A 27,336-nucleotide genomic window follows, 5' to 3' on the forward strand; every position below is an offset into this window, starting at 1 on the left:
CCTGATTGCCAGTATCTACGTATGGTGACTTAATTAGACATTTTTAGCAGCACCTCAACTTCCAAGCAATGTTGGACAGGAAAAGAATGATAGACAGAATAATCTCATAATTTTGATACAGCATTTACCACAGAAATCATGGAAACAGGTGAACGTTTGATGATTTTGATGAGTTATTACAAGTTGTTGACCATTTAGAGGGGATCAGAGCAAAATTTGACTCATTGTGATCAACAGTTTCAACAAAATGATGCACCACTGCAAGATAATTACAGACATCATTTGTGGGACTAACAACGTGACAATCAACAATGACGCAATGACACATGAGGAGATATAAATTTGAGAAATTACTAGCATAATAATTACCAAATTCAAAACTATGAGAGGAGAGAAAATGATTTTGGTAGGCATAACCAGCAGACAGTAGATGATGGAAGAGTTCGAGATCATTTGCCACTCAGAGATCCGGATGAAAGACGTCAACACCACGCGTTAACTCCGTTACACTAGAAGCAGTTTCGGATAAGACCTCCCCCACAATGTCTGTATGATCTAATGGGTCAAACAGGAGAATACAAATGATTTAATGTGAAACTGAAGATATCAGTGCTAAAGTACTGAGAGACGATACACACGATGTAGATGACCTGTTGAATCCAGTGATTGAACTTCATTTAAGTGGTCAGAAAAATTACAGGAGTTTTAGATTTTGGTAGTGATACTACAGCAATCTCTAAAAGTTTGTATAAACAGCTTCATGAAATGAAAAAGATACCTGTCTTCCCTGTCAATAGTGTGCATATCATTACAGCAACTGGGCAAAGAAGTCATGCTGTTACTGGACAGGCATCCATTAGATGCAAGATTTTAGACAGACATTTCAAAGTGGCTGTACTGATTCTTGATTCTTTGAGTGTGGATTGGATTTTTGGCAATGATTTACTGGCAGAAAGAAGATACAAGATTAATTATGAAAGAGGATGTTTAAGTATTTGTGATGGGGATGATGAAATGGAGATTAATTTCACCAGTTTAGAAAGGAGAACATGTCCACAGGATTAGGAATTAAAGTGATTCAGAAGAAAACAGATGATTGAATTGAAGTGCCAGTATATATGAGAGATAATGTGGTCAGAAAAAAGCAAGAAGAAGTTTAAGATGTCATTTCAGAAATTCAGGAGAAAGTAGATGGCTCACTTCCTATCGAGAAGAATTACAAGAAGTTTGACATATGCATGCCAAAGTACTGAGAAAGTAGATGGCTCACTTCCTATCGAGAAGAATTACAAGGAGTTTGACATATGCATGCCAAAGTACTTTCAAGTAAACCAGAACTTATGAAGGGATGTAAATGTCATATTAAAGTGCAACCACATGAACCATTTGAAATGAAATCATATTTGATACCAGCAGCTAGAAGAGAGGCTGTAGGAGAGGAGAATAAATGCATGGTGAACAATGACATAATTGAGAGATCAGATAGTGAACATTGTAATTCAATACGTCCAATCATTAAGAAAGATGGAGTCATCAGGCTTGCGCTGGATGCTCGAGCTACGATCGGTTAGTAAGATATTAATGTCAGTGAATTTATGAATAGCTTGATTTATTTGTAAGTGCTATGAAGTGATATCTCATGTGATGGTTTTTAAACTTTATTTGTTTAGGAATTATTACAATGTGAATGTACTTCAAGTTCACCATTGCTCTTATTTTGAACTGTACTGTGTGCATTTCATGATTACATTTACTTTTGGTTGCAGTGTGATCTGTTAAAGTGAAGTGATCCTGCCACATTTCCTTTCTGTGTTTACAAGGTACTGCAACCTGGTGACAATATGTCACCACCACATCAGAATACGCAAGCTGCTGGCTCAAGGGAAGTAACCAATGTCACAACATGTGACATCCAACGGTTTACAAATTCTCCACTGAGCAGTGCATAGTGACATCCAGCCATGCTACATTACTGCCAAATCCGCTTCTTGAAACTTAGTTAATAGATTAATAGACTTTCTCAGGATAATTAACATCTGTCATCAAGAGTCTGCCGTTTCAGTTCCTTCAGTTTCTCTGTGACACTCTCACATGGATTAAACAAACCTGTGACTATTTGGGTTGCCCTTCTCTGTATACATTCAATATCCCCTATTAGTCCTATGTGGCGTGGGTCCCACATGCATGAACAGTATTCTAGGATGTGTTGCACGAGTGATTTGTAAGAAATCTCTTTTGTAGACTGATTTCCCTTTCCTAGTATTCTACCAATAAACCAGTGTCTACCACCTGCTTTATCCACAACTGAACCTGTGTGGTCATTCCATTTCATATCCCTACAAAGTGACGTTTTTTAATTTTGTGAAGTGCACAGTTTTACATTTCTGAACATTTAAAGCAAGTTGTCAATCTCTGCACCATGTTGAAATCTTATCGAAGTGTGACTAAATATTTATACAGCTTCTCTCACACAGTGTTTCATTATATGTAACTGCATCACCCGCAAACAGCCGGATTTTACTGTTAATAACGTCTGCAAGGTCATTAACATACAGCACAAAAAGCAAGGGTCCCAACACACTTCCCTAGAGCATACCTGAATTTGCTTCTACATTTAATGATTACTCTCCATCCAAGATAACATGCTGTGTCCTCCCTACCAAAAAGTCCTCAATCCAGTCACAAATTTCACATGATACCCTATGTGATCGTACTTTTGGCTTCAATCATAGGTGTGATACTGAGTCAAATGCTTTTCAGAAATCAAGGAACACTGCATCTACCTGGTTGCCTTGATCCAGGGCTTTCAGTATGTTATCTGAGAAAAGTGCAAATTTGGTTTCAGACAATCAATGTTTTCTAAAACCGTGTTGGTTGGCATGGAAAGCAAGAGTCCAAACATACTTTCCTGGAGCACACCCAATGTTGCTTCTGCATCTGACAATGACTGTCCATCCAAGATACATACTGTGTCCTCTCTACCAAAAAGTCCTCGATACAGTCACAAATTTCACTTTGCACCCCATACGATCATACTTTTGGCAGTAAGTGTAGGTGCAGTACTGAGTCAAATGCTTTCAGAAATCAAGAAACACTCCATCTACCTTCGATCCGAAGCTTTCAGTGCATCATCTGAAAAAAGTGCAAGTCGGGTTTGATGTGATTGACATTTTTGAAAATCGTGCTGGTTGGCACTGAAGAGGTCATTCTTTTCAAGATACCTCTTTATGTTGGAGCTCAGAATATGTTCTAAGATTCTACAACAAATCGATGTCAAAGATTCAGGGTGGTAGTTTTGTGAATCACTTCCACTACCCCTCTTGTAGACCGATGTGACCTGTGCCTTTTTCCAAGAACTGGGCATGGTTTTTCTGTTTGAGGGATCTACGATAGAATATAGTGAGAAGAGGGGCTAACACGGCTGAAAAATCAGTACGGGATCTGACAGGGATTCTATCAGGGCCTGGAGCTCTGTTCAGTTTTGACGATTTCAGCTGTTTCTCAACACCACTGACACTAACACTTATTTCATTCATCTCTTCAGCGGTACAAGGATTAAATTGGGCAAATATCATGGGTTTTCCATTGTAAAAGAACATTTGCAAATGGAGTTAAGCATTTCAGGTTTTGCTTTGCTTCCCTCAATTTCAGTTCCCATCTCATTTGCTAGGGGCTGGACACTAACTTCGGTGCCACTAACATCCTTTACGTATGATCAGATCTGACAAGGACAGTCCAACGGGAGGGTTTGGGATTGGCAGATGCCTGAAGAATATTACCTGTCATTGTGGGTAGTGCCAGCAATAAAATACAGAGGAAGTGGTGTTTCAGGATAGGAGTGTTTTTCTTTCTTAGTGTTTAGTCCCCATATTGCATTTAAGATAACACAAAAGGTACTCAATTATGAACTCATTTTGCAGCTTTATGTATTGCGTACAGCAGAGGAACAGTTCAAAAATGATTATTGATTGTATCAGCATGACAGTGCACCCTGTTGTAAAGCAGTATCAACGTTATGCCTACCTTGATCCTGATCTGACCCAATGGAACACCTTTGAGATGAATAAGAAAAATGATTTCACTTCAGCCCCAGTGTCCAACATCCCTCCCTTCTATGGTTTAAGGTCTTGAGGACAAATGGGCTGCCATTCCCCCACAGAAATTTAGATATCTTATTCAAAGTGTCCCCAGCAGAGTTCAAGGTGTCATAAAAGTAAAGGATGGAACACATCACATTTCACTGTCAAATAATAGATGTCTGGAAACCTTTGCTCAGATAGTATACATCATGAAATGGTTTAAGATAAGATCAAGTTTTATGCAATTAAAGGTGTTACAATCAATTTACACAAGATCTGTCATTTAGCAAAGTCACTCGGTAGTAAGAGCATTTCAGATTTACATGAAATGCTCAGCTGACCAAATTTATGTGTTTCAGTATAGTCCCCTCTCTGTCCTGTATGCAGCATGCAGTAGCCTGAACATTTTGAATGTTTGTGTGGTGCCTCTGAGGCCAGACTGTGAACTCATTTCAGGCCGTGCAGATGCTGTGGGTCAATCTGATCATGGACACATTAGCGTCACTGGCACTCGCCACAGATATTCCCACTGTGGAGCTCCTCAAAAGGAAGCCTTACGGGCGCACGAAGCCTCTCATTTCCCGACGTATGATGAAACAGATTGAATCCCAAGTGGTGTACCAGCTTTCAGTAACTCTTGCACTCCTTTTTGTAGGTAAGCAATCCATCTGGCTCTTGAAGCACTCAGTACTGCTTGTAGAGACTGTACCAGATGTCAAATTTCGTATCTTAAGTGTTTTGTAAGTTGTACTGTTTGTAAAAGTACTCCTTGAGTAGTTTTTTAGTAGAGTCTCATAGTACACAAAGTAGATTAGTAATCTGAAGTATTTCCTGTAGTTACTGTCATTCTGAATTTTCAGTCTTTTGACCAGTTTGATGATTCACTGCATCTTTTGGTTCAACTTGAGCTTTTGATACTGCTCGTCGACACTGAGTTGTGATATAGTGGTGTTGTGCTGAGTGACATCGTACATATACGTAGTGTCACTTTGTTTCATGTGGGGCTGTTAGTAGTGTTGGCTGTTGAAGGTACTGTGAATTGTGGTGGTGTTAACACATTATTAAATATAAAAGTTTAATGCATTAAACAGAAGGTGATAAGCTTGCATTCCTAATCATTCAGATTCTAAATATTATCTTTGGTTGTCCTAGTAATGAACATAAACAGTAAATACAATGAATGTGAACTTGAGAGTTCTTATGAATAGATCATCTTTTAACACTTTTTCTCAAATGTTAGCAAATGTGTAATGTAATAAAGTCAATATTACTTGGTCAGTAATAATATTGATATCACTGAAATAAGAAAAAAGGGGGGTTTTAACAATGACAAAACATGTATATTTGTAGAAGTTCAACTACAAATGAAAACTGAATCCTTTAATTTTAAGTGTAAGGAAATCAATATTAATAACTGAAAATAATGGACCAAAGTGTACCAGAATTAGTTTAATTGGGGGGTGGAGAACGCAGTCCAGAGCAAAAGAATGAAGTAAATCTCCACCATGTGGGCCACCTTGGTGTGTACCATCTCACATCTAAGTTGTATCAATTGTAATTAGTTACCAAAATTTTGGCTTTCAGTATTTATTGGTGTTTTCAGTTGAGCTATGTAGGTCTAAGTGATATTTATCTTAAATGTTTGATACTTCATTGCATCATGTTCATCTGCTTCTATTGATTTGTGTATTTTCAGGATTTTTTGATTGTTATTTTGGATTTTAGTTTGTCCTCATTCAAAACCTCCAAGTTTCCACTATTGTCATGTTAGGTTCAATATCAGTTATATAGAATTTGTAAAATTATGTAATTGACTATTATATTTAAAAAAACAAATATGATGTAACTTACCAAATGAAAGCACTCGCATGTTGATAGACACACAAACATACACACAAAATTCAAGCTTTCGCAACCAACGGTTGCTTCATCAGGAAAGAGGGAAGGAGAGGGAAAGACGAAAGGATGTGGGTTTTTAGGGAGAGGGTAAGGAGTCATTCCAATCCCGGGAGCGGAAAGACTTACCATAGGGGGAAAAAAGGACAGGTATACACTCACACACACACACATATCCATCCGCACGTACACAGACACAAGCAGACATTTGTAAAGGCAAAGAGTTTGGGCAGAGATGTCAGTCGAGGCGGAAGTATAGAGGCAAAGATGTTGTCGAATGACAGCTGAGGTATGAGCGACGGCAACTTGAAATTAGCGGAGGTTGAGGCCTGGTGGGTAATAGGAAGAGAGGATATACTGAAGGGCAAGTTCCCATCTCCGGAGTTCTGTCAGGTTGGTGTTATTGGGAAGTATCCAGATAACCCGGATGATGTAAAACTGTGCCAAGATGTGCTGGTCGTGCACCGAGGCATGTTTAGCCACAGGGTGATCTTCATTACCAACAAACACTGTCTGCCTGTGCCCATTCATGCGAATGGACAGTTTGTTGCTGGTCATTCCCACATAGAAAGCTTCACAGTGTAGGCAGGTCAGTTGGTAAATCACGTGGGTGCTTTCACACGTGGCTCTGCCTTTGATCGTTTACACCTTCCGGGTTACAGGACTGGAGTAAGTGGTGGTGGGAGGGTGCATGGGACAGGTTTCACACCGGGGGCGGTTACAAGGGTAGGAGCCAGAGGATAGGGAAGGTGGTTTGGGGATTTCATAGGGATGAACCAAGAGGTTACAAAGCTTAGGTGAACAGCGGAAAGACACTCTTGGTGGAGTGGGGAGGATTTCATGAAGGATGGATCTCATTTCAGGGCAGGATTTGAGGAAGTCATATCCCTGCTGGAGAGCCACATTCAGAGTATGATCCAGTCCCGGAAAGTATCCTGTCACAAGTGGGGCACTTTTGGGGTTCTTCTGTGGGAGGTTCTGGGTTTGAGGGGATGAGGAAGTGGCTCTGGTAATTTGCTCCTGTACCAGGTCGGGAGGGTAGTTGTGGGATGCGAAAGTTGTTTTCAGGTTGTTGGTGTAATGGTTCAGGGATTCCGGACTGGAGCAGATTCATTTGCCACGAAGTCTTAGGCTGTAGGGAAGGGACCATTTGATGTGGAATGGGTGGTAGCTGTCATATTTTTATGCCATGCAAACTTGTGATTATGCTGTCTGGTTGCCATTTTGATTTTGTGTTTGTTTTGCTTCTTGGGGTTCACGATGACATTGGCGCTCAAAGTCAGTGGTTGGTATCAAAGTGTTCAGTTTGTTCTATCTTTTACTATTCTTGTACTAATCTCCTCATCTCATTATAACTGGCATACACAACATCTTCTGCAATGGACCTTTCACATCTTACTCTTTATCCTTAACTACCATCTGCCCTTATATTGCCCATTCCAGTACTAAGTTATCTTATTCCTAGGTACAGTAACAGACATTGTAAAGCTACCGATCTGTTACTTTGTATCCTAAACCTCGTGGGTGTTCGTCGTCATGCATCTTCTTCAGCTATATAATAGGTTTGTTCAAGGTAAATAAAGATATAAATGACACAACATTATACTTCTCTCACTTGCACATATTGCCTTAACTCTCCAATGGACAGCTTGTATGTGGTAATTTTAACAGTTAATATACCACAGCCAGCATTTCAATAACATAACCTTAACAGAGTTTTTCGTATGGTAACACAGATAATGAGCACAGTAACTGTACACTATAATTACTAAACACTGACTGACTAATAACATATTGTGACATAGATGTTCACATTTTGGCTATGTAGTGTGGACCCACTGTGGTTTTGTGCACAATACTTATTTACAGATGTGTATATTACAGAAAATTACAAAGTGCTAAAATACTGACCTACTCCATTTTAAATATAACATAGAAGACAGGAAAGTCAAAAGGGAGATAGATACAATAGCCATTGACGTAACTTTGTTTAAATACTAGCTGTACAACAAGAAAAATGCAAAAATTATTAGTACTATTTTATTGAGGAGTAGTTGAATGTGTCCAAAGAGTCCAAGTTTTGATAAAGGGAAATTTCCTAATTTTAGTAGTTAATGAATTAACAAGTTATTTTTCTAAAAACATATACTGTTGGGAACAGAACTGTCTCCATTGGTAAAATTCTTCCATAGATTCCTTTCTTTGGCTTTGGCTATTCTTTTTAGCATAAGGATCATACTGAAGGTTGTGAGCTGTTGCAGTTTCAGCAAAGTAATAACACTGACTGCACTGTTGTCACCCACAGATTTTACACTGTGTGTTGAAATATTGTGGTTGGATTCACTTCTTCCAGGTGAACCCATGCTATATGTACAAAACAGCTAACACCAGTGTTTCATTTTGACAGTGTGCTGCCTCTGAACATTAAGCAGAAACAGAATGAACTATCCGAACAAACCGACTTCCTCTGTACAAGTGTGCTGGTGCGTCCCACTGACAGGAATGTCGTGCAGAAAATTAGTTTTCTGAGTTTGAAAGGGAACAGCTTTGCAACGATCTGTGCTGGGTGGATAGAAGTGTATACCAGCAATACACCATCATATGGCTCAGTGGTTAGGTTTTGCAAGCATTTCCTCTGGAACCAAATGTGTCTGAATGACAAAGAACAAAGTGACAGACTATCTCTCTGTAAGAAAATGGGAATCGTGAGAGATCTAGCATAACACAATCTAGACAATACTGAAAAAAGTGAAAATCAGTCACAGATCAGTTTTCAACATGTGGCACAGCATTTTGAATTTGACAAAGGATACCACCCACTGCATTTAGCAACTTCTTGTGTCCATACGAATCGCATGCCAGACCTAGGTGGCAGTGAAAATTCTGTGGCTTGGTTCTAAAAGGGCCAGTGTCAATATTTGTCAAAACTGGTTTTATTGGTGTACAGCATATAGTTTCATGTGCTCTTCATAATGTTAAAATGGCCAATGTCTAAGCCACATCAGATGAGAGATACTGGTGTTTTAAGATGTAAGCCCAAAAGTGTTTTATCAAGTTTTCAATCAGCATAAAAGAGTCAGTCTTGGCTTTGGCCCTCCCTCTTATTTTACATTTGTTGTAAGAAGGGCTAATGTCGGCATTGGTCTTTTTTGGCTGACAGATGTTTTAAACAGTTGAAACAGTGCTGTGACATTGGACTTAAATCTGGTGGGAATACACAATAATAAGAGTTGTTCCTTTAACAATTCCCCTAAACATTGTTAGTGAGGAGTCTAGACAGTCTTGGTGGGCACAAACATTGTGTTTCAGTGAGGCGATAAGGAAGAGCTTGAGGAACAAACTGCACCTGAATTATCACCACTGAAGTAGTCACTTTGCCTTGAAGATAAGTGTACTAAAGTAAACTGGTATCAGGAGCATTTATCCCTAATTTTCCCAACAGAAGGCCATAAATCAACTGGTATCTCTACTTAATGCCAATCTAAAACATTATCAACCACCTATTAAATTTATTTCATCTTTATTTTCTTTAAGGTCATCCCAGTACTAGTACAGAAGGAAATGTATACTCATCATTCTTGGCAGATGTGACTTCAAGTTCTGATGAAGATGTATTTGAAGATTCTGATGAATATGTTCCAAGTGGTGGCCAAAGTAGTGATGAAAGAAATGACGGAGGCAATATAGCTGTATGAAAGACAGTTAAAAGATCTTCAAGGATTGAAGAAATTGATCTAATTCAATAGCAGCTGGGCAATGAAACAACAAAGTTCAGTGGAAGGGGGAGGAAGAAATGTGATCCACAGGATTAATCCAGAATAAGAAAGTGAAACAAAAAATTAGGGGAGAAAAATCAGAGGAAAGAATTTAAAACTGGAGGAAAGGTATATGGGATGTCGAAAGGAAACGTTATACCTGCTAAAGTTGTGAAATCATTATGCAAGTGCAGGAAAAATTGCCGAGGAAAAGTAAATGATGATAAAAGAGAGAAAATGTTCATAGAATATTACAAATTAACCCCAGAAGCTCAAAATCAGTTCATAGCTAATCATGTGTCTGAGGAAAAGAAACATGTGAAGCATTTAAGGAACAAACCTAAAAGAACTGCAAGCAGGTGAAAATATTCCAGGAAGTACTTCCTTTACAGTCCTTCTTTGCAGACTAAGATAGAAGTATGTCAGAATATGTTCCTTAGTACAATTTCTTGAACACAAAAGAAGATAAGAATAATTGTGGAGAAGAGACGGGGCTCTGAAGGAGGAGTGTGCTCTGAAGATGGACGTGGTAAACTTTCTAACCATCCAAAAGTTCAATTTGACAACATTGATTTAATAAAGGAACACATTAACATGTTTCCTTCCTATGAAAGCCATTATTTTCAACCACATTCTTCTAAAAAATGTGTAACTCCGGACTTGAGTATTTCAGCAATGCGCTGGCTCTATCAAGAATTTTGCCAAACCAAAGATATGAAGCCAAAAAGTGAAGCGTGTTAGCAAAGAGTTTTTGTGACCTGTTTCAACCTTAGCTTCCACAACCCGTAGACTGACACTTGTGCAAAATATGTCAAATACATAATTTTACTCATGAATTGTACTGATGATGCTGAACATTGTAAGGTTGAAGTGGAACGACAGCAACATTTGGATTTAGCCCAGGCTGCTTACGATCAGAAAGACAGTGATAAAAAGAAAGATGAGCAGAATTCCAGTGTAGTAACCCTGACCTTTGATTTGCAAAAATGGCTACCCACCCCTTTTCTACGCTGTGGTGTGGCATTTTACAAAAGACAACTTTGGACCTTCAACTTGACCATCTATGTAAAGAGACATACATAATGTTCTCCAGTATGTTACATTTGGAATGAAACAGTGGCAAGAAGAGGTGGCCAAGAAATAGCTTCTTATCTATACGATTATTTGAAGAAAGTCACCAATGAAATTGTTGAGGTACACTTGTAGATCAATTCGTGTATGAGACGAAACAGAAATATTTTTATTACCATCATGTTTCTGAGAGTAGTAGAAGAATCCATTATTCAGGGAAGACATTTGGAAATCAACCACAACTTTCTTGAAGCTGGACATACTCACTTGGAAGCTGTCTCAATTCATGCAGCCACTGAGAAGACAAAGAAAACAACAACTGTTGAAGTAGAACAGCCAAGATACTGGGCCAAATTAATACGCATAGTTCCCCAAAAGCCACCCATAACTGCAATAGAGCTGGAACAAAAGGCCTTCTGTGACTTTAAAGACTTGATAAGAAGTCACTATCTGCACAAGAAAATTAACACAGAAGGAAATCATATTGTTTTGAATAAGATAAAATGGATGAAGTATCATTCAGGTATGCCAGTAATTGTCTCCTACAAACACAGTTACGCCTCAGAAGAACCATTCAAGATGATAGAACTGAACAGAAAGAAAACTCAATGCTTGTTTATGCCGAAACTTGCACCTATTTGTGATGCCACCATAAGCATTTCAGAAAAGAAATTAAAGGACTTAAGGGGTCTCCTTCCAAACATCAGTGTAAGCAGTCATCCATTCTACATGCAGTTCATCAATCACCTGAGAGCCAATGCAGTCAGATGAAAGAGATAAACAGATATCTTACAAAGGGGAGAATGAGGATGGTGATGATGACGGAAATGAGGGATATATTTTTCTCTTCCCTTATACAGTATCAACCATAGTGTATGCAAATTATTGGTCTGATATTAAGAAATGTGAATAAACAGTTTTTCCCCTGATTAGAAGATCAAACAGTGTTTTCATTATTTATGGTGATAAAATGTGATTTTTGGAAAATGTAACAGTTGCTATCAGTTATTAAATTCTTGAGGAATGAATAAAGTGATTGAATTAATGAGTACAATGCAACATTTATCTTAAAATTACCTGTTTCTGGTTATTCAGTGTACCTGACCCTGATGTTCAAAAGGCCAATGTCAAATAATTTAAGAGAGTTCATGGTGACAAACTGCCTATTGGCATCTGTCTCTGGTTCTTCAGCTGATGTTCATCCAGTGATTTTACTGACATTTCACCAGCACGAGTGGCTGGCATCATCAAAGCTTCATTCTCCATTGCCAGTGGTGAACTGGAGCCAAGCTCACAGCCGCAGACTATATGTACCTGGCGCACCAACGTCCGAGGGCTTCTCCGTGGTCATTTCCGGTGCGGTTTTCATCTTGCTACCTGCGACAGTCATTCACTGCAGTACAGGAAGCCAGGATCCATTTGCCTTAAGGCTTTCCTCTTTCTTGCTGAAACTGTTCGCATGTTTTTGTATTTCTACCACTTCTCTGAACAAGGGCATGTGATAGTGCATCTCTACAGCCAGAACTTCCATGTCGGTGAATTTGATTACGTGGTAAGGCTCACTCAGTGTGTGCTCTGCCATGGCTGATTTCTCCACCTGCCCCAACCTGCATTGTCGCTTATGCTCTTTAATACTGATATTAATTGATCATCCAGTTATTCCGACATAGACTTTTCCACATGTGCAGGGTGTATGGTATATTCCCGACATTGCAAGTGGGTCTCTTTTGTCGTTTTCCAATCGAAGATACCTTTGATCTTCCTTGTCGGTTTGAAAATCGTCTTTACACCATGTTTGCACAATATATACGGCCAATTCTGTCCATCACTCTGGGAATGTATGGCAGAAAGGCTGTACCCGACATTTCTTTTTCTGATTCCTTACTTCGTCGAGTGTTTGGCTCTGTTACACTTCTAATATAATTTGTCGAGTACCCATTGCTCCTCAGAACACTTTTCAGGTGATGCATTTCTCATCTGAGGTGCTGTGGCATACATATTTGTCCTGTTTGCGTTATGAGTGTATTAATCATGCCTCTTTTCTGGCTTGGGTGGGGGTTTGATAATTTGTGCAGGTATCAGTCCATGTACGTCAGTTTTCGATACACCCTGTGTCCCAGGTTTTTGCCGTCCCTTGTGACCAGCACATCTAGAAATGGCAGTTTCTTGTCCTCTTCTACTTCCATGGTAAATTTTATGTTGGCATGGAGGCTGTTCAAGTGTCTTAGGAAGTCACTGAGCTGTTCTTCACCATGGCTCCACACCACAAAAGTATCATCAACGAATCTGTACCACACCGTAGGTTTGCAGTCACCAAGTCCAGTGCCTGTGCTTCGAATTGTTCCATGAAGAAGTTGGCCACCACTGGACTAAAAGGACTACCCATGGCGACACCTTCCAGCTGTTCATAGAAATCGTCATTCCACGTGAAATAGCTCTTGGTGAGACATGCATGGAAGAGCTTTTTGATGTCTTGCGGGAAAATGGAACTAATGTGCTCCAGAGCGTCACTGAGTGGCAGTTTTGTAAACAACAAAACAACATCAAAGCTCACCAGGATGTCGTTTGGTGCAAGTTTCAGTTTCTTGAGCTTCTAAATGAAATGTCCTGAGTCCTTTATGTATGTGTCGGTCTTCCCCACATGTGGCTGGAGCAGAGGGGCCAAATGTTTTGCCAGTTTATATGTCGGTGAGCCAGGTGTGCTAACAATCGGTCTCAGTGGAACATTGTTCTTATGGATCTTGGGTAATCCATACAGCCTTTTAGAACCAAGCCACAGAATTTTGCAACTTTATCAGGCAAATCCAGATTACTTCTTTTTCAGCCTAATCGACATGGGTGAGTGCTGCACGTATCACAGTGATGCCAAGACAGAGAAGCAAAGTGACCACTGAAAACATATGCTTTAACCATGATCAAAAAAAGGGAAAGACTCACCATGTTGAGCAACACAATTTTTGGAACTGCCACTGTTTGGTGGTAACAGATATAACTACAAGGGAAAAACTATCACAAGAGGATAGTACTGCACCCCAGAAAAGTTCATTACATGAATGAGTCCAGTCAAATAGCAGATATACCTTGCAAAAGGTGGGGTAGAAGAGTTTATTTTGTCAACTCGTTCATATGGTTGGAAAGTTTAGAAAACCGAGTTTTGCCAACAAAATTTCACTTGGGAAAACTTTTTGCAGTCAAAAAACTTGGAAAATCTCGGCCTTTTTTCAGTTTTTTCAAAATATCTCAGTTTTTTTCCTCTTATGGCTTTAACATCTATTTTCTTTTTTAAAGAGCACAAAATTCTCTACAAATTTGATTCTTACCATTTTTTTCTACTCCCAATATCTAAGACACTAAAGCACCTCAAAAAATACCAATTTTTCAAATTTTGAGCATAGTGGCAAGATACCTTATTTTTGAACACTATTTTTTTCAGTTTCTGTTTGTGTAGTATAAACACATTACACATCATGTTACATGTTGGAATTTACCACCTCACTTTCAGGTATTCAATTTCTCTGTATGCAACATGAAGATTGCTGGGCACTCAACTATTGTGATTCTTACATCACTACCTGAAGTTCACTATGGGCCACCTCAGCCCTGGTATTTGTAAAACTATAAATATAAAAATACATCATTAAGAGACAGACAGACACACACACACACACACACACACACACAATAAATTGTCTCAGGAAACTGAACTATTATTAGCTGCAATAGGGAACCTAATTAGGTAGGTAATTATTCTTGTGTATAAAAACCACACAGTTGACATTAAAAATAAGTAGCTTTATTACAATTAAAATGCATTGTCAGTTACTAAAAAATGTTGACAGTTCTGGGTGTGTAATACTTGTAATATCGCACTTTAGCGCACTTGAGACAGATATGAGCATCACTTCCAATGTTTTGATGAGCCAGGTTCCTCAGTGTCACCAGAAATACCTTGAGTTACAGATTCAGGGTCTGTACATACAGTTGATCCTAGATTGACGTCTTCTTTAAACAGTGAGTCAGCCTCAGCAAGTTCATTGATTTTGTCAGTGGTTTCCTCAACATCCTCCATAACATCTTCTTCACTGTCTTCGTATAAAAATTTTGGCACGTTTTCACAGTTGACCCCAATGCATTTCTTGCAAATTGAAGAACATTTCAAACCCGCTTTTCTGCAGGAGCATGCTCCGCCACAGTTCAGCTTGCATGAGCATGAAACAATGTGAAGAAGTGCTTCAGGTGATGGATCTTGACTCATTATAACGGGTATTGGACTGTGATTCCAGCCCCATTTCTCAGGAGGTTTCCAGTTTCCCATCCAACTTTGTATTTGTTGGTAAGTCCGCAATGAATGATGTTGTGCAGCATCTTGTGTAGATGGCAACCGTGCAAGATTCAGTTTGCTTTTTGTGGCAGACTTGGCAAATAACTGGTACCACAAATGGTCTAGTGTGTGGGAACTGCTGACACCTCCACTATACAAAGCGATAGTAACCTGCTCTGCTGCTGTTATTATTTCTTCATTGGTAGCATGTGGTTTATTGAACGTGCAAAGCACTGAGGTTAGGTGTTCATTTTTCGCAACAATATTGCAGCACTTAATTTTTCCTTGACCAAAAAAAGCGGATGTTGAATCACATCCACTAAAGGCATGAGTGAACAGAATATATTCACTGTCAAACTTGTAAGATGCAGTGGAAAACCACTTGTCTCCTGCATTTCCTCTTCCTGGCTTTAAGAAAAATAATTTTTCAATGCCTTGCCCCAAACCGGTCATGAGCACAAGGAAGGTCAACATCTTCTCCTACAATGACAACACTTCCAAAATTGTTGGTTCTTGAAATGGCAGATATTACAATCATAACGTCAGCATCTTCTTGTGCCTGGTGCACTTCAATGCTACACTCCAGAAATTCCTTTTTAAGAAGTGTGATCAAACACATCTTGTTTTGTTCATTGTACAAGAACTTGGCCTTAGGGACTTGGTTCACCATCTCTGATTCAACCACAACGTCAACCAAAGAATGTTTTTTGGACCTACGAATCCTCTCAGCACTCTTTGTGCTACATTTGTCTCCCTCACATGGATAACCATCAAATACAATAGCAAATTGAGATCCAAAATGACATTGCAGGTAAGAAACATAGCTTTGGGCTATCGACTTGAAGCAAACATTTCAAGTCCAAGTCACTTTGTGGATAAGCTACCCTCCATCAATGACAAAAATTTACTCGGTCCACCTGACTTCACATCTTCCACAGGAATGAAGGCATTGTAGAATGAAGATTTTGTTCCTTTTCACACGCCTTTTTCTGAGAAAAGGGACATTGGGTAAGGAGCAAGATCATACTTCAGAAAGGCTTTTACATCTTCTTCACTTTGTTTCATTAAACAAATCCTTTGGAAAAGAGTTAAAGGATCAACAGGAGTAATTTTAGTGCTCCCAGCTTTTACAGAATTGAGCGCAGAAAGGAGAGTCACAACTTTATCTTTTCTACAGAACTTTACATCCTGGAAATTATCACCAACTATTCTGTTCATGCCTTTTTCCCCCTCTTTGTGACACGTATGACAATTAACATCCCCCGTTCCAACAGCACCACTGCTGATAGACATTGTAAAATCACTTTTAGGGAAGGGAGGGTGCACTGAAAACCAATCACACAGCTTACGCAAGTCTATGCCATCTCGTTCGATGTGACAACTTCTTGCATCTTCATGCTGTTCTGATGTTACTGCGCTCACTTCACAATACGACTCAATTTCTTCACAAATGTTCTGCATGTGAATCATACTCAATGTCCATCTGGTTAATACACTAGCCATAATTCCTCGGCCAGAAGTAATTCCTCCAGAACTCTTCATGGTTCTCATCAATGTTTGTTCTATAGTCATGTCAGAAAGAACCCCTGACCAATACTTTTCTGATCGCCAGATTGTAAAATGTCCTTTCGTTGTGAACTTCTCATATTCTGATAAATCCATTTTTTCCTCAAGTCTCAACATATCCTGTAAGTAGAGGTGGCCACTTTTAGCGTACATAAAATGTCCAGCTGAATTTAAGTAGGGAAGCATTTTTCGCACGCTTTCAAGATGAGGTTTCCAATTGCTTGATCGATGCGCTTCAATAAATTGTTTCATGAGAGTGACCATCTTGTAGTACTGAACCCATAATTTTGCTGTGGGTCCCTTACTTTCAATTATTTTCAGTGCAGTTACAATTTTTTTTATGACTTGTTCCCTGAGAACACTGTATCCTGGCCAACTGACAGTTCTGACTCACCACAAGGAGAAGACATGTCATTCAATGTCCTACGTTCATCTTCTGTTAGCTCAATGTGATCCCACACTTGACAGGCCAAAGCAAGGTGACACAATAAATGCACTCGCACAGCCCTGGCATATGCATGTCCTGACAAAATCTTTGCAATGCTGCTTTCAGCGAATATTACGCCAAATAAGTCCTTTAATCCACTTCCACCCATGATCAGACCGATACATCCCATGAACGACATAAGGAAATGGAAACCTCCAAGTCGGACCTCCACATTATGAAATTCAGGAAGGTCAATCTCCACAATATCCCTTGCCTTCCAATACAGAGGCTGATCAAATGTGACAAAGCATGTAGTCTGATTATGTCTTTTACATGTATCTCTAGCTATCATCAGAGCAGTATGTATGGTGTCATAATGGGTTGGTGATGAATTAAGAAATGGAAGACACTTTATTTTAGAATGTTCATATTCTTTGCCTGCCATCAAGCGTTCCATGTAACCATTCCATCCTGAAACAACTGCATTCTGAGACCATTTACAATATAACCACATAATTTCTGCTGTTGAGATGATCTCGCCTTTTGCAGGAGCAATTATGTCCAAATCTTCAATTTTTATAGCCTTCAGCCCTCCAACTTGTGTTCTGTGGAATGTCTGTATGTCATTTTTTCCAGCTTCACTAACAAGTTGAGCTGAGGGACAATCATTCAACTTTTCAATATTTTTCTGAGGAAGCAATGCATCATGAGGAGTAACACACATTATACCTCTAATTGCATGAAAAGTACCAGTTCCATCTAGGGCGTTTACATTTAAATCTGCATTATCAAACACAAATTGGCAAAATGCATCACTTCATTGTCTTTCATTGTCAAGCTGAAGGATTGAAGACACTTCCAATAGGGCAGCTTCCGTATAAGATGCTGCAAAGCCAAGGGAAGACAAAACCTGGATCAGATGTTTTGAGCCAAACTTCCGGTACAAGTATGCACTAATAGCAGTCAAAAGTGGTGAAATAAATGAACGTAGCCTCACAGCACTTATGAGTGCATGAGCATATTTTCCCCCATTTTCTGGGAGACCGCTTGTGTTTCAAAATTATAGTTTCAAAGACCAATCTTATAGATTCTGGTATGACAGACTCTACATCACATAAAAAATTATCAGAGGGAGGGTACTGTTTTACATCGTACACTACTGATCTTATATCGTCTGATATGACATTTGCAGCTGCTTTGAGGATTCGTAGTCTTTCTTGCTGAGGATCTGAATTTCTTTTGGTGTACCAATTTTCACTGAATAGTTGGTTCCCAACATTCTTGAAACATACAACTGCTGGCTTTGAAGCTGTTTCAGCTATCATCACATCGTCACCATATTTCTGGAAAAGGCGAGCCTTGACAGTTCCAACATCATGATGAGGTGATGTGGGTATTTGCTCTAACAGATCGTCCACAGAAAACTGACATTCTTCCGTATTGGTTTCCAGGTAGGCAAGCAGGTCGGTAACCTCATTTCTGTCCAGTAGCTGAAACACGGTGAAAGCAAAATCTGTGGTACCACCCATCTGCAGCAACCAAATTATTTACATTTTGAATCCGCTCTATCACTTGTTGACCAAATTCATCACCATGTCGTTTAGCCTGTTCTAATACTGTCAATTGCACTTCCAATTTCATTACTTTGTAAACAAAATTTCGTTTGGCATTTGGCAATCTTAACTGCTTGGTTAAAAAGTCATCAGAATTCCCTTTTGCACATAAGAAGCATTTCTCTTTGAAATTGAACTGACCTTTTTCCTGCAACCGACGTAGCACGCCTGTTGGTTCCTGGAGATGTCAAAGGCTAGCTGCTATCATTCTCTCATTAACGTACTTCTTGTAGCATGCTTCATGCACCATCACTTCACTGAGCATTTTCAAAAAACGGATGTGAGCAGACTCCCTGCGTTTAGCACTACAATCGATAAGTGTACTCAGTCCTTTCTTTTTCACATTGCGTCCACCACTCACCACAGTTTTTTCGCAAATGAAACACAAATTCATGTCAGACATACTCATTTTCAGCACCACAACATATACTGAATGGAAGCGACTCCCGACTGTACGACCCTTATTGTTGTGTGCTAATAGCTGCCAGTGCACTGTGAACAATCACCAGAGATAATCACCTTCCACCCACCAAAGAATAAATACGCTTTTGTCTGCTAAAGAGCAGTTCCTACATACTTTTTCTTATAACTGATCATTAACGTCAACCAACTGTAGAAAATGTACGGCACCTGCATGCAATTGTATTACATATTGTAACACAAATAAACTTCACGCAGTCCTACGTGAATGTGTTCGTAGATATTGAATATGATGCTGTTTGTCCTGCCCTGCAGCAGAGTGAGATGGTAAATTCCAATGAATAACATGATGAATAATATCTTTATACTACACAAATAGAAACTGAAATAACAGTGTTCAAAAATTAGGTAATTTGCCACTTTGCTCGAAATTTGAAAACTTGGTATTTTTTGACGCACTGTAGTGCCTTAGATACTGGGAGTAGAAAAAAATGGTAAGAGTCAAGTTTGTAGAGAATTTTGTGCTCTTTAAAAAATAAAATAGACGTCAAAGCGATAGGGGCAAATGAAACTGAGATATTTTGAAAAAACTGAAAAAGTCCATAATTTTGGAAGTTTTTTGACTGCAGAAAGTTTTCCCAATAGAAATTTTGCTGGCAAAACTTGGTTTTCTAACCTTTCTAACAATATGAACGAGTTAAAAAAATGAAATCTTCTACCCCACCTTTTGCAAGGTACAGGCTTTTTTCCGACAGTTTCACTGGACTAAATTGTGAATTTTTAAAGTTTGATACCTTCTGCAGACAGGCAGTAGAGGTCAGCCTGGCCATTGTTCTAATCAAGTATGCCACTGGACGGTATTGCTGACACTGTGATAAAACAATCCACACAGATGGGGGTTTGCAACAGTAGTCATCAGTCATGCACACAGTGTGACCAAGAGTGAAGTAATATTTGCTAACTTGGACACTTTGTGTGCTAATGAGAAACTCAGATGTTGCAAATTTAACTGTGCCTAAAAACATGAGCTCTCTGCGAGTGAGGTAGCAAAAGCTGACAGGACACCTACTTGTCACCCTCCAGACAACTTCATCAGAAGCATAGCTATAAGGGTATAAACAATTCAGCTTAGGGGCTCAAAGTATTCATTCATGCTGCCAATCTGTCTGCATCTCAAACTGGAGAGAATGACAGGCTTTTGAGTTTCAGAGAAACTATGATGTAGATCAGCTGACTGCCTGCCTGCTGACTGACTCATAGAGTTCCAGCAAGGTGTGCCTACTTGTGGCATAGCAGCTGCAGGACTTGATAAACTTAACTGATACAGGGAGCTGTTGTGCAGCCAGCATCAGTCCTCTGAAGGACTACAGCCAAAAGACTGCAAGCTGTCTATGATCCGGCTGGAGGAGGCACACCCTCACAGCCCCCTAACCACCTAGACGCCATCGTCCCAGTCGATCCCTGGAGGGAGGGGGGGACTGGGCATTGCTGCTTGCTGCTTGCTGCTCAACAACAGACATCTGGTGTCAGCTGCTGCACCAGAGTGCACAACATGGGGATGTGAGTAAGCCCAGGGGTGCAAATTGGCAAGACTCTGAATTATGTGGCTGGGCCACACTCATTCTTAACCACAGGTAGCACATACAGCTTTGCCTGCCACTGGACTGCTTGGCATCATCACAGCTGCCCCACCTGACAATAGTACTACTGTTCAACTGTACACTGAAATATGCTCACTATTTTTATATACTTGAATTTAGCATATTTCGTGACAGTACTCACTTTTCTGTGGATGTTTATAAGATGATATTTGATTTTTTTGTGTTGGCTTCAGTCATCTAGTGAAAGTATGATTCCATAATGCTGTTTCATCGGCTGCGGAAATGTCCCGGTTCAATGTGTTTGCCTCATTTTTGGTGCTTCAAATACCATTTTTCTGAATGTGCTTCCTTCTTGATGTTTATATAAAAAAGTGGTAGAATAACTCATTTTTGCTGGTCACTTGCAACTTATTATAACGGGGACCTGTACATTGTTCCACCATCACACACCGAGTGTTCACTGCCGACTGACTATGGTCAAAGACGACTCCAGCGTCAAAGACATTTCACACAACAAACAAGCTTCCACTTGTAACCAGTCTCTTTGATATTATTCATCACATCTACTAATATTAATCAATATGCTGTCACTCTCGAACATATAAGCAAATTAGCATAAAATAAGGCAAATTACAATTCATAAAAAATATTCTGACAAAAATATAAGAAAACATTTACAACCTCCCTCATTAGATCTGGTATCGACAAATCTGGTAGAAAATAATACATCTCCCAGATCCATTACAACGCCCTGGTGTAAATCTGCCCTCTCCCTCACCATTTTCTCCTGATGCACAGCATCCCAGAGAAGGCCAAATCATTACAATACTATTGAAATTGTCTGACAGGATTACGGGAGGCTTTTGAAATGAAGAGTCACGGAAAGCTGTCCAGCATGGTGATTTTGGTCCATAGCAGTGCCCCAACTCATTTGGCACAGCACACAATAACAGATGCTGCTGCTTCTTTCTGCTAACAAATTTTGCCTCAGGTGCCCCAGTCACCCTCCCCAATCCCCTGATGTGGCACCCTGTGACTTTTTGTCTTTTCTTGGATGAAGAAACCATAGTCTGATAGGCATTTTCAAATTGGCAACAAACATTGCCGTGGCTGGCAACATGGCGTAATTTGATGTCCGCTCACTGCTCCCCCTCCACACACTCATGTAGCTCCCAGTTAAGATGGTATCACTGTTCCCTCTCCAAACCTTTCGTATTGCTGTGCTTGAGCAACTGTGAAACACAGGCTGCAGTACCTCGTAGGGTGCAGGTCATATATAACAACAGCAGCCAATAAAGGAAAGATCACAAACATGATTCAGTACAGTTCTCAAACTTCTGCTCATCCCATGATCTACTGATGTCTCTGGACATTCCACAACGGATCTTGCCACTGCAATCTATTCACACAATTGCTGTCAGTTTAATATGAATGATTTCATTTGCTAGACACTTCATTCTGGATTTATTTTCTTCTTGTTTTGTCTTAATGTCACCATCAAGTTCTAAAGCTGATTCAAAGCTGGTAATGTTTTTACCCAGTATTCTAATACATGAATAGCTACCGAATTTCTTATTTGCAACCTGCTTAGTAAATCACTACAGTCCTTCCTAATCAAATAAAATATTAATCTGACTTCAGTATCAAGCAATGTTTCTGAAGGATAACATTTCCACTTCTGAAAGCTATCTTTACTTTAAAAGCAGAATTGATATTTGTACAAAGTATTTGTACATGAATGAGAACTTCTATTGAAAACCTGTCCAAATAGAACAAGGGTTTCTAAGATAATAGAATTAAGTGCTATTTCCTCCTGTGTTTCAAAAAACTGTCAAATTTTAAGGACAGCAATAGATTGTTGTTGGTGTGAATTTTTTAAAATGTATCTGCACCTGACCTCAATAACCATAGATCCCTCTGTAGGTGAAAGAGGACCCCTACTTACTCTATTAAACAATCTAAAAATGTTAACCTCATTAGCAATAGTTTTATCTGCGAATATAGGATGACCCCTCCCTTTCTTATTGCTGCTACTGTCCACAATGGTGGGACCTTTTCAGAAGGTTTGAGAGGAGTTTTTTGTGTCTAGAAGTCTGATTCTTGAAGCTGAAGTTCTCACATTTTAGGTTCTCATGGCTCAATTGATCTAAATAATTTTGAAGAATATCTTTACAGAATTTTTGTTTTCACGGTAATTTATTGTCTCACATTTTACTTCATGACACTGTCTTTTTAATTTTCACATTAACAAAGCTGAAATTATGTTGTTTGTCCAAAACACAAAAATAAAGCCAATCAAATCAGAGGCATGCTTACTACTACTTCACTCTGTGGTAATAACAATATTCCAAAGGGTGTACAGTTTTTATTGACAAATGAATTTCTATTAGTTGAGATTATTGTTTTATAAATGAATCTGGAAATAAACATAATAAACAGTACTAGATTGCATAATTAATAATAGAAATTTTAAGTGTGCTAAATATTTTGTTTGTAAAAAAACCTGAACATTCAGAGCTGGTACATATTGATTGTAATGATAGAAGCAGATTAATTCCTTTTCATAAATTTTAGCTTGAAATATAACATATTGTGTATAAAATTATAAAAATTATATGAAAATTTTCAGAAAAACAGGTGAGATAATATTCATCTGTCCAAAATTTGAAAAATGTTTCTAGTATTGACTACTACTGTTGAGTAAAAGTAATGCTAGAGGAGGATGTCCCATTACAATATCCCCATCACAAAATATGTAAACAATGTGTTTACAATATTTTGTGACCAACTATAAGGTTTGCCAGATGGTGTACAAAATGATGCCAAAAGATAAAATACAGATGTCTAGAAATATATTATATATAACATATTATGGAAAACATAAGATAATTGTCTACTATAGAATTCATAATCTATACATATATGAGCATATGGCATTCAGACTTTCAGATCTGTGAAATATACTATTACAAGGCAAATGATAAAAGGTCAAAACTACAACATTAAAACACTAAACTAAAGAAATAAGTGCATAGTCAACATGAATTAGTAGATTTAAAAATTTCAAGTTTGCATCTATAAAGTCACACCTTCAAAATCATTCAAAGAAAAAGAAAATTCAGAGCCTAAGTGTACGACGAGTGAGCCGACTTGAAAAACTTATGAAGGGTACAGACCAGAAGAATATACTTAATCATAAGTAGGAATATAGCACAGAATCAATCAGCCACATAAACCAGAGTATGTAAGGATGCGTTTACTCATGGAAGGAGAAAATCATGAAAAAATGTAAGGGCCTAAGCTTGCAATGTGGGGACCGACCCATGACTCCAAAGCACACCGGGTACACACCAGCAGAAATGTTTTGACACAGCAAAATGAGTAAAGTCCATAATCATACATCATTAAGTTCAGTCACATGTAATGAGTAATTATAGAAAGCATCTAGCCTCAATCAGTAGCTGCACACTGTCCTTGAGTACACATGCACAGTTACGATGACCAGGGGTACCCAAAACACGGTTAAGTGTGAGTTTGCCCAAAATTCAAGTTCCAGTGAGATACAATAATGAAGTACTCAGGATAAATACAGGTAATCAGAGTCATAAATAGCTTTGAATGATAACATAAGCTTGAGTATCAAAATCAGTGTGTGAAATGCATAAATCTTATTATACCAACTAACCACATACATAGAAGCCTTGGAGATTCATTTACAATTGATAAAAAAATTCATACTGAGTGATGAGATGAGAAATTTCATTGAAATGTATGATTACTAACATAATAGTGCTTAATTTTATCATATGCTGATAATTATTTACGACAAGGTTCATTGAATGTACTCTTGACCTCCTTTAAGTTTTCATATAACAAATCATCAGTCATAAAACATCAACCTTTCACAGCAATTTTTAAAGTTACATAATATATCAGGAAGTTAATCCACCTACAAAAAAAAAAAAAAAAAAAAAAAAAAAAAAATTACATACTACATTCCCGACAAACAAAACAGAATTATATAGTTGTATGAACCTGCAAGTATAGTGTGGCATAGATTTAAACTCAGTTAATAGATAAGACAGAACTTTAGAAATCACATCATCTTACATACTACATTCCTGACAAACAAAACAGAATTATATAGTTGTATGAACCTGCAAGTATAGTGTGGCATAGATTTAAACTCAGTTAATAGATAAGACAGAACTTTAGAAATCACATCATCTTACATACTATATTCCTGACAAACAAAACAGAATTATATAGTTGTATGAACCTGCAAGTATAGTGTGGCATAGATTTAAACTCAGTTAATAGATAAGACAGAACTTTAGAAGTCACGTCATCTTACATACTACATTCCTGACAAACAAAACAGAATTATATAGTTGTATGAACCTGCAAGTATAGTGTGGCATAGATTTAAACTCAGTTAATAGATAAGACAGAACTTTAGAAATAACACCATCTTACATACTACATTCCTGACAAACAAAACAGAATTACATAGTTGTATGAACCTGCAAGTATAGTGTGGCATAGATTTAAACTCAGTTAATAGATAAGACAGAACTTTAGAAATCACATCATCTTACATACTATATTCCTGACAAACAAAACAGAATTATATAGTTGTATGAACCTGCAAGTATAGTGTGGCATAGATTTAAACTCAGTTAATAGATAAGACAGAACTTTAGAAGTCTCATCATCTTACATACTACATTCCTGACAAACAAAACAGAATTATATAGCTGTATGAACCTGCGAGTATAGTGTGGCATAGATTTAAACTCAGTTAACAGATAAGACAGTACTTTAGAAATCACATCATCTTACATACTACATTCCTGACAAACAAAACAGAGTTATATGGTTGTATGAACCTGCAAGTATAGTGTGACATAGATTTAAACTCAGTTAACAGATAAGACAGAACTTTAGAAATCACATTATCTTACATACTACATTCCTGACAAACAAAACAGAATTATATAGCTGTACGAACCTGCAAGTATAGTGTGGCATAGATTTAAACTCAGTTAATAGATAAGACAGAACTTTAGAAATCACGTCATCTTACATACTACATTCCTGACAAACAAAACAGAATTATATAGTTGTATGAACCTGCAAGTATAGTGTGGCATAGATTTAAACTCAGTTAATAGATAAGACAGAACTTTAGAAACCACATCATCTTACATACTACATTCGTGACAAACATAACAGAATTCTATAGTTGTATGAACCTGCTAGTATAGTGTGGCATAGATTTAAACTCAGTTAATAGATAAGACAGAACTTTAGAAATCACATCATCTTACATACTATATTCCTGACAAACAAAACAGAATTATATAGTTGTATGAACCTGCAAGTATAGTGTGGCATAGATTTAAACTCAGTTAATAGATAAGACAGAACTTTAGAAGTCTCATCATCTTACATACTACATTCCTGACAAACAAAACAGAATTATATAGCTGTATGAACCTGCGAGTATAGTGTGGCATAGATTTAAACTCAGTTAACAGATAAGACAGTACTTTAGAAATCACATCATCTTACATACTACATTCCTGACAAACAAAACAGAATTATATAGTTGTATGAACCTGCAAGTATAGTGTGGCATAGATTTAAACTCAGTTAATAGATAAGACAGAACTTTAGAAATCACATCATCTTACATACTACATTCCTGACAAACACAACAGAATTATATAGTTGTATGAACCTGCAAGTATAGTGTGGCATAGATTTAAACTCAGTTAATAGATAAGACAGAACTTTAGAAATAACACCATCTTACATACCACATTCCTCACAAACAAAACAGAATTACATAGCTGTATGAACCTGCAAGTATAGTGTGGCATAGATTTAAACTCAGTTAATAGATCAGACAGAACTTTAGAAATCACATCATCTTACATACTACATTCCTGACAAACAAAACAGAATTATATAGTTGTATGAACCTGCAAGTATAGTGTGGCATAGATTTAAACTCAGTTAATAGATAAGACAGAACTTTAGAAGTCTCATCATGTTACATACTACATTCCTGACAAACAAAACAGAATTATATAGCTGTATGAACCTGCGAGTATAGTGTGGCATAGATTTAAACTCAGTTAACAGATAAGACAGTACTTTAGAAATCACATCATCTTACATACTACATTCCTGACAAACAAAACAGAATTATATGGTTGTATGAACCTGCAAGTATAGTGTGACATAGATTTAAACTCAGTTAACAGATAAGACAGAACTTTAGAAATCACATTATCTTACATACTACATTCCTGACAAACAAAACAGAATTATATAGTTGTACGAACCTGCAAGTATAGTGTGGCACAGATTTAAACTCAGTTAATAGATAAGACAGAACTTTAGAAATCACGTCATCTTACATATTACATTCCTGACAAACAAAACAGAATTATATAGTTGTATGAACCTGCAAGTATAGTGTGGCATAGATTTAAACTCAGTTAATAGATAAGACAGAACTTTAGAAACCACATCATCTTACATACTACATTCGTGACAAACATAACAGAATTCTATAG

At 38.0% G+C, this 27,336-nt stretch overlaps 1 protein-coding gene across 1 annotated transcript in view; it reads left to right on the forward strand.

The window, feature by feature from the left end:
- The window catches only part of LOC124719793 (plasma membrane calcium-transporting ATPase 2-like), a 570,459-nt gene that overhangs the window by 497,530 nt on the left and 45,593 nt on the right, over nt 1-27,336 (forward strand). Inside the window, exon 16 of the mRNA XM_047244989.1 lies at nt 4,536-4,734. Within this exon, the coding sequence (XP_047100945.1) occupies nt 4,536-4,734 (199 nt within the window). The remainder of the gene's footprint in view (nt 1-4,535; nt 4,735-27,336) is intronic.

Source organism: Schistocerca piceifrons, chromosome 11, assembly GCF_021461385.2.
Source record: "Schistocerca piceifrons isolate TAMUIC-IGC-003096 chromosome 11, iqSchPice1.1, whole genome shotgun sequence".
In the NCBI taxonomy this organism is placed as follows: Eukaryota; Metazoa; Arthropoda; class Insecta; order Orthoptera; family Acrididae; genus Schistocerca; species Schistocerca piceifrons.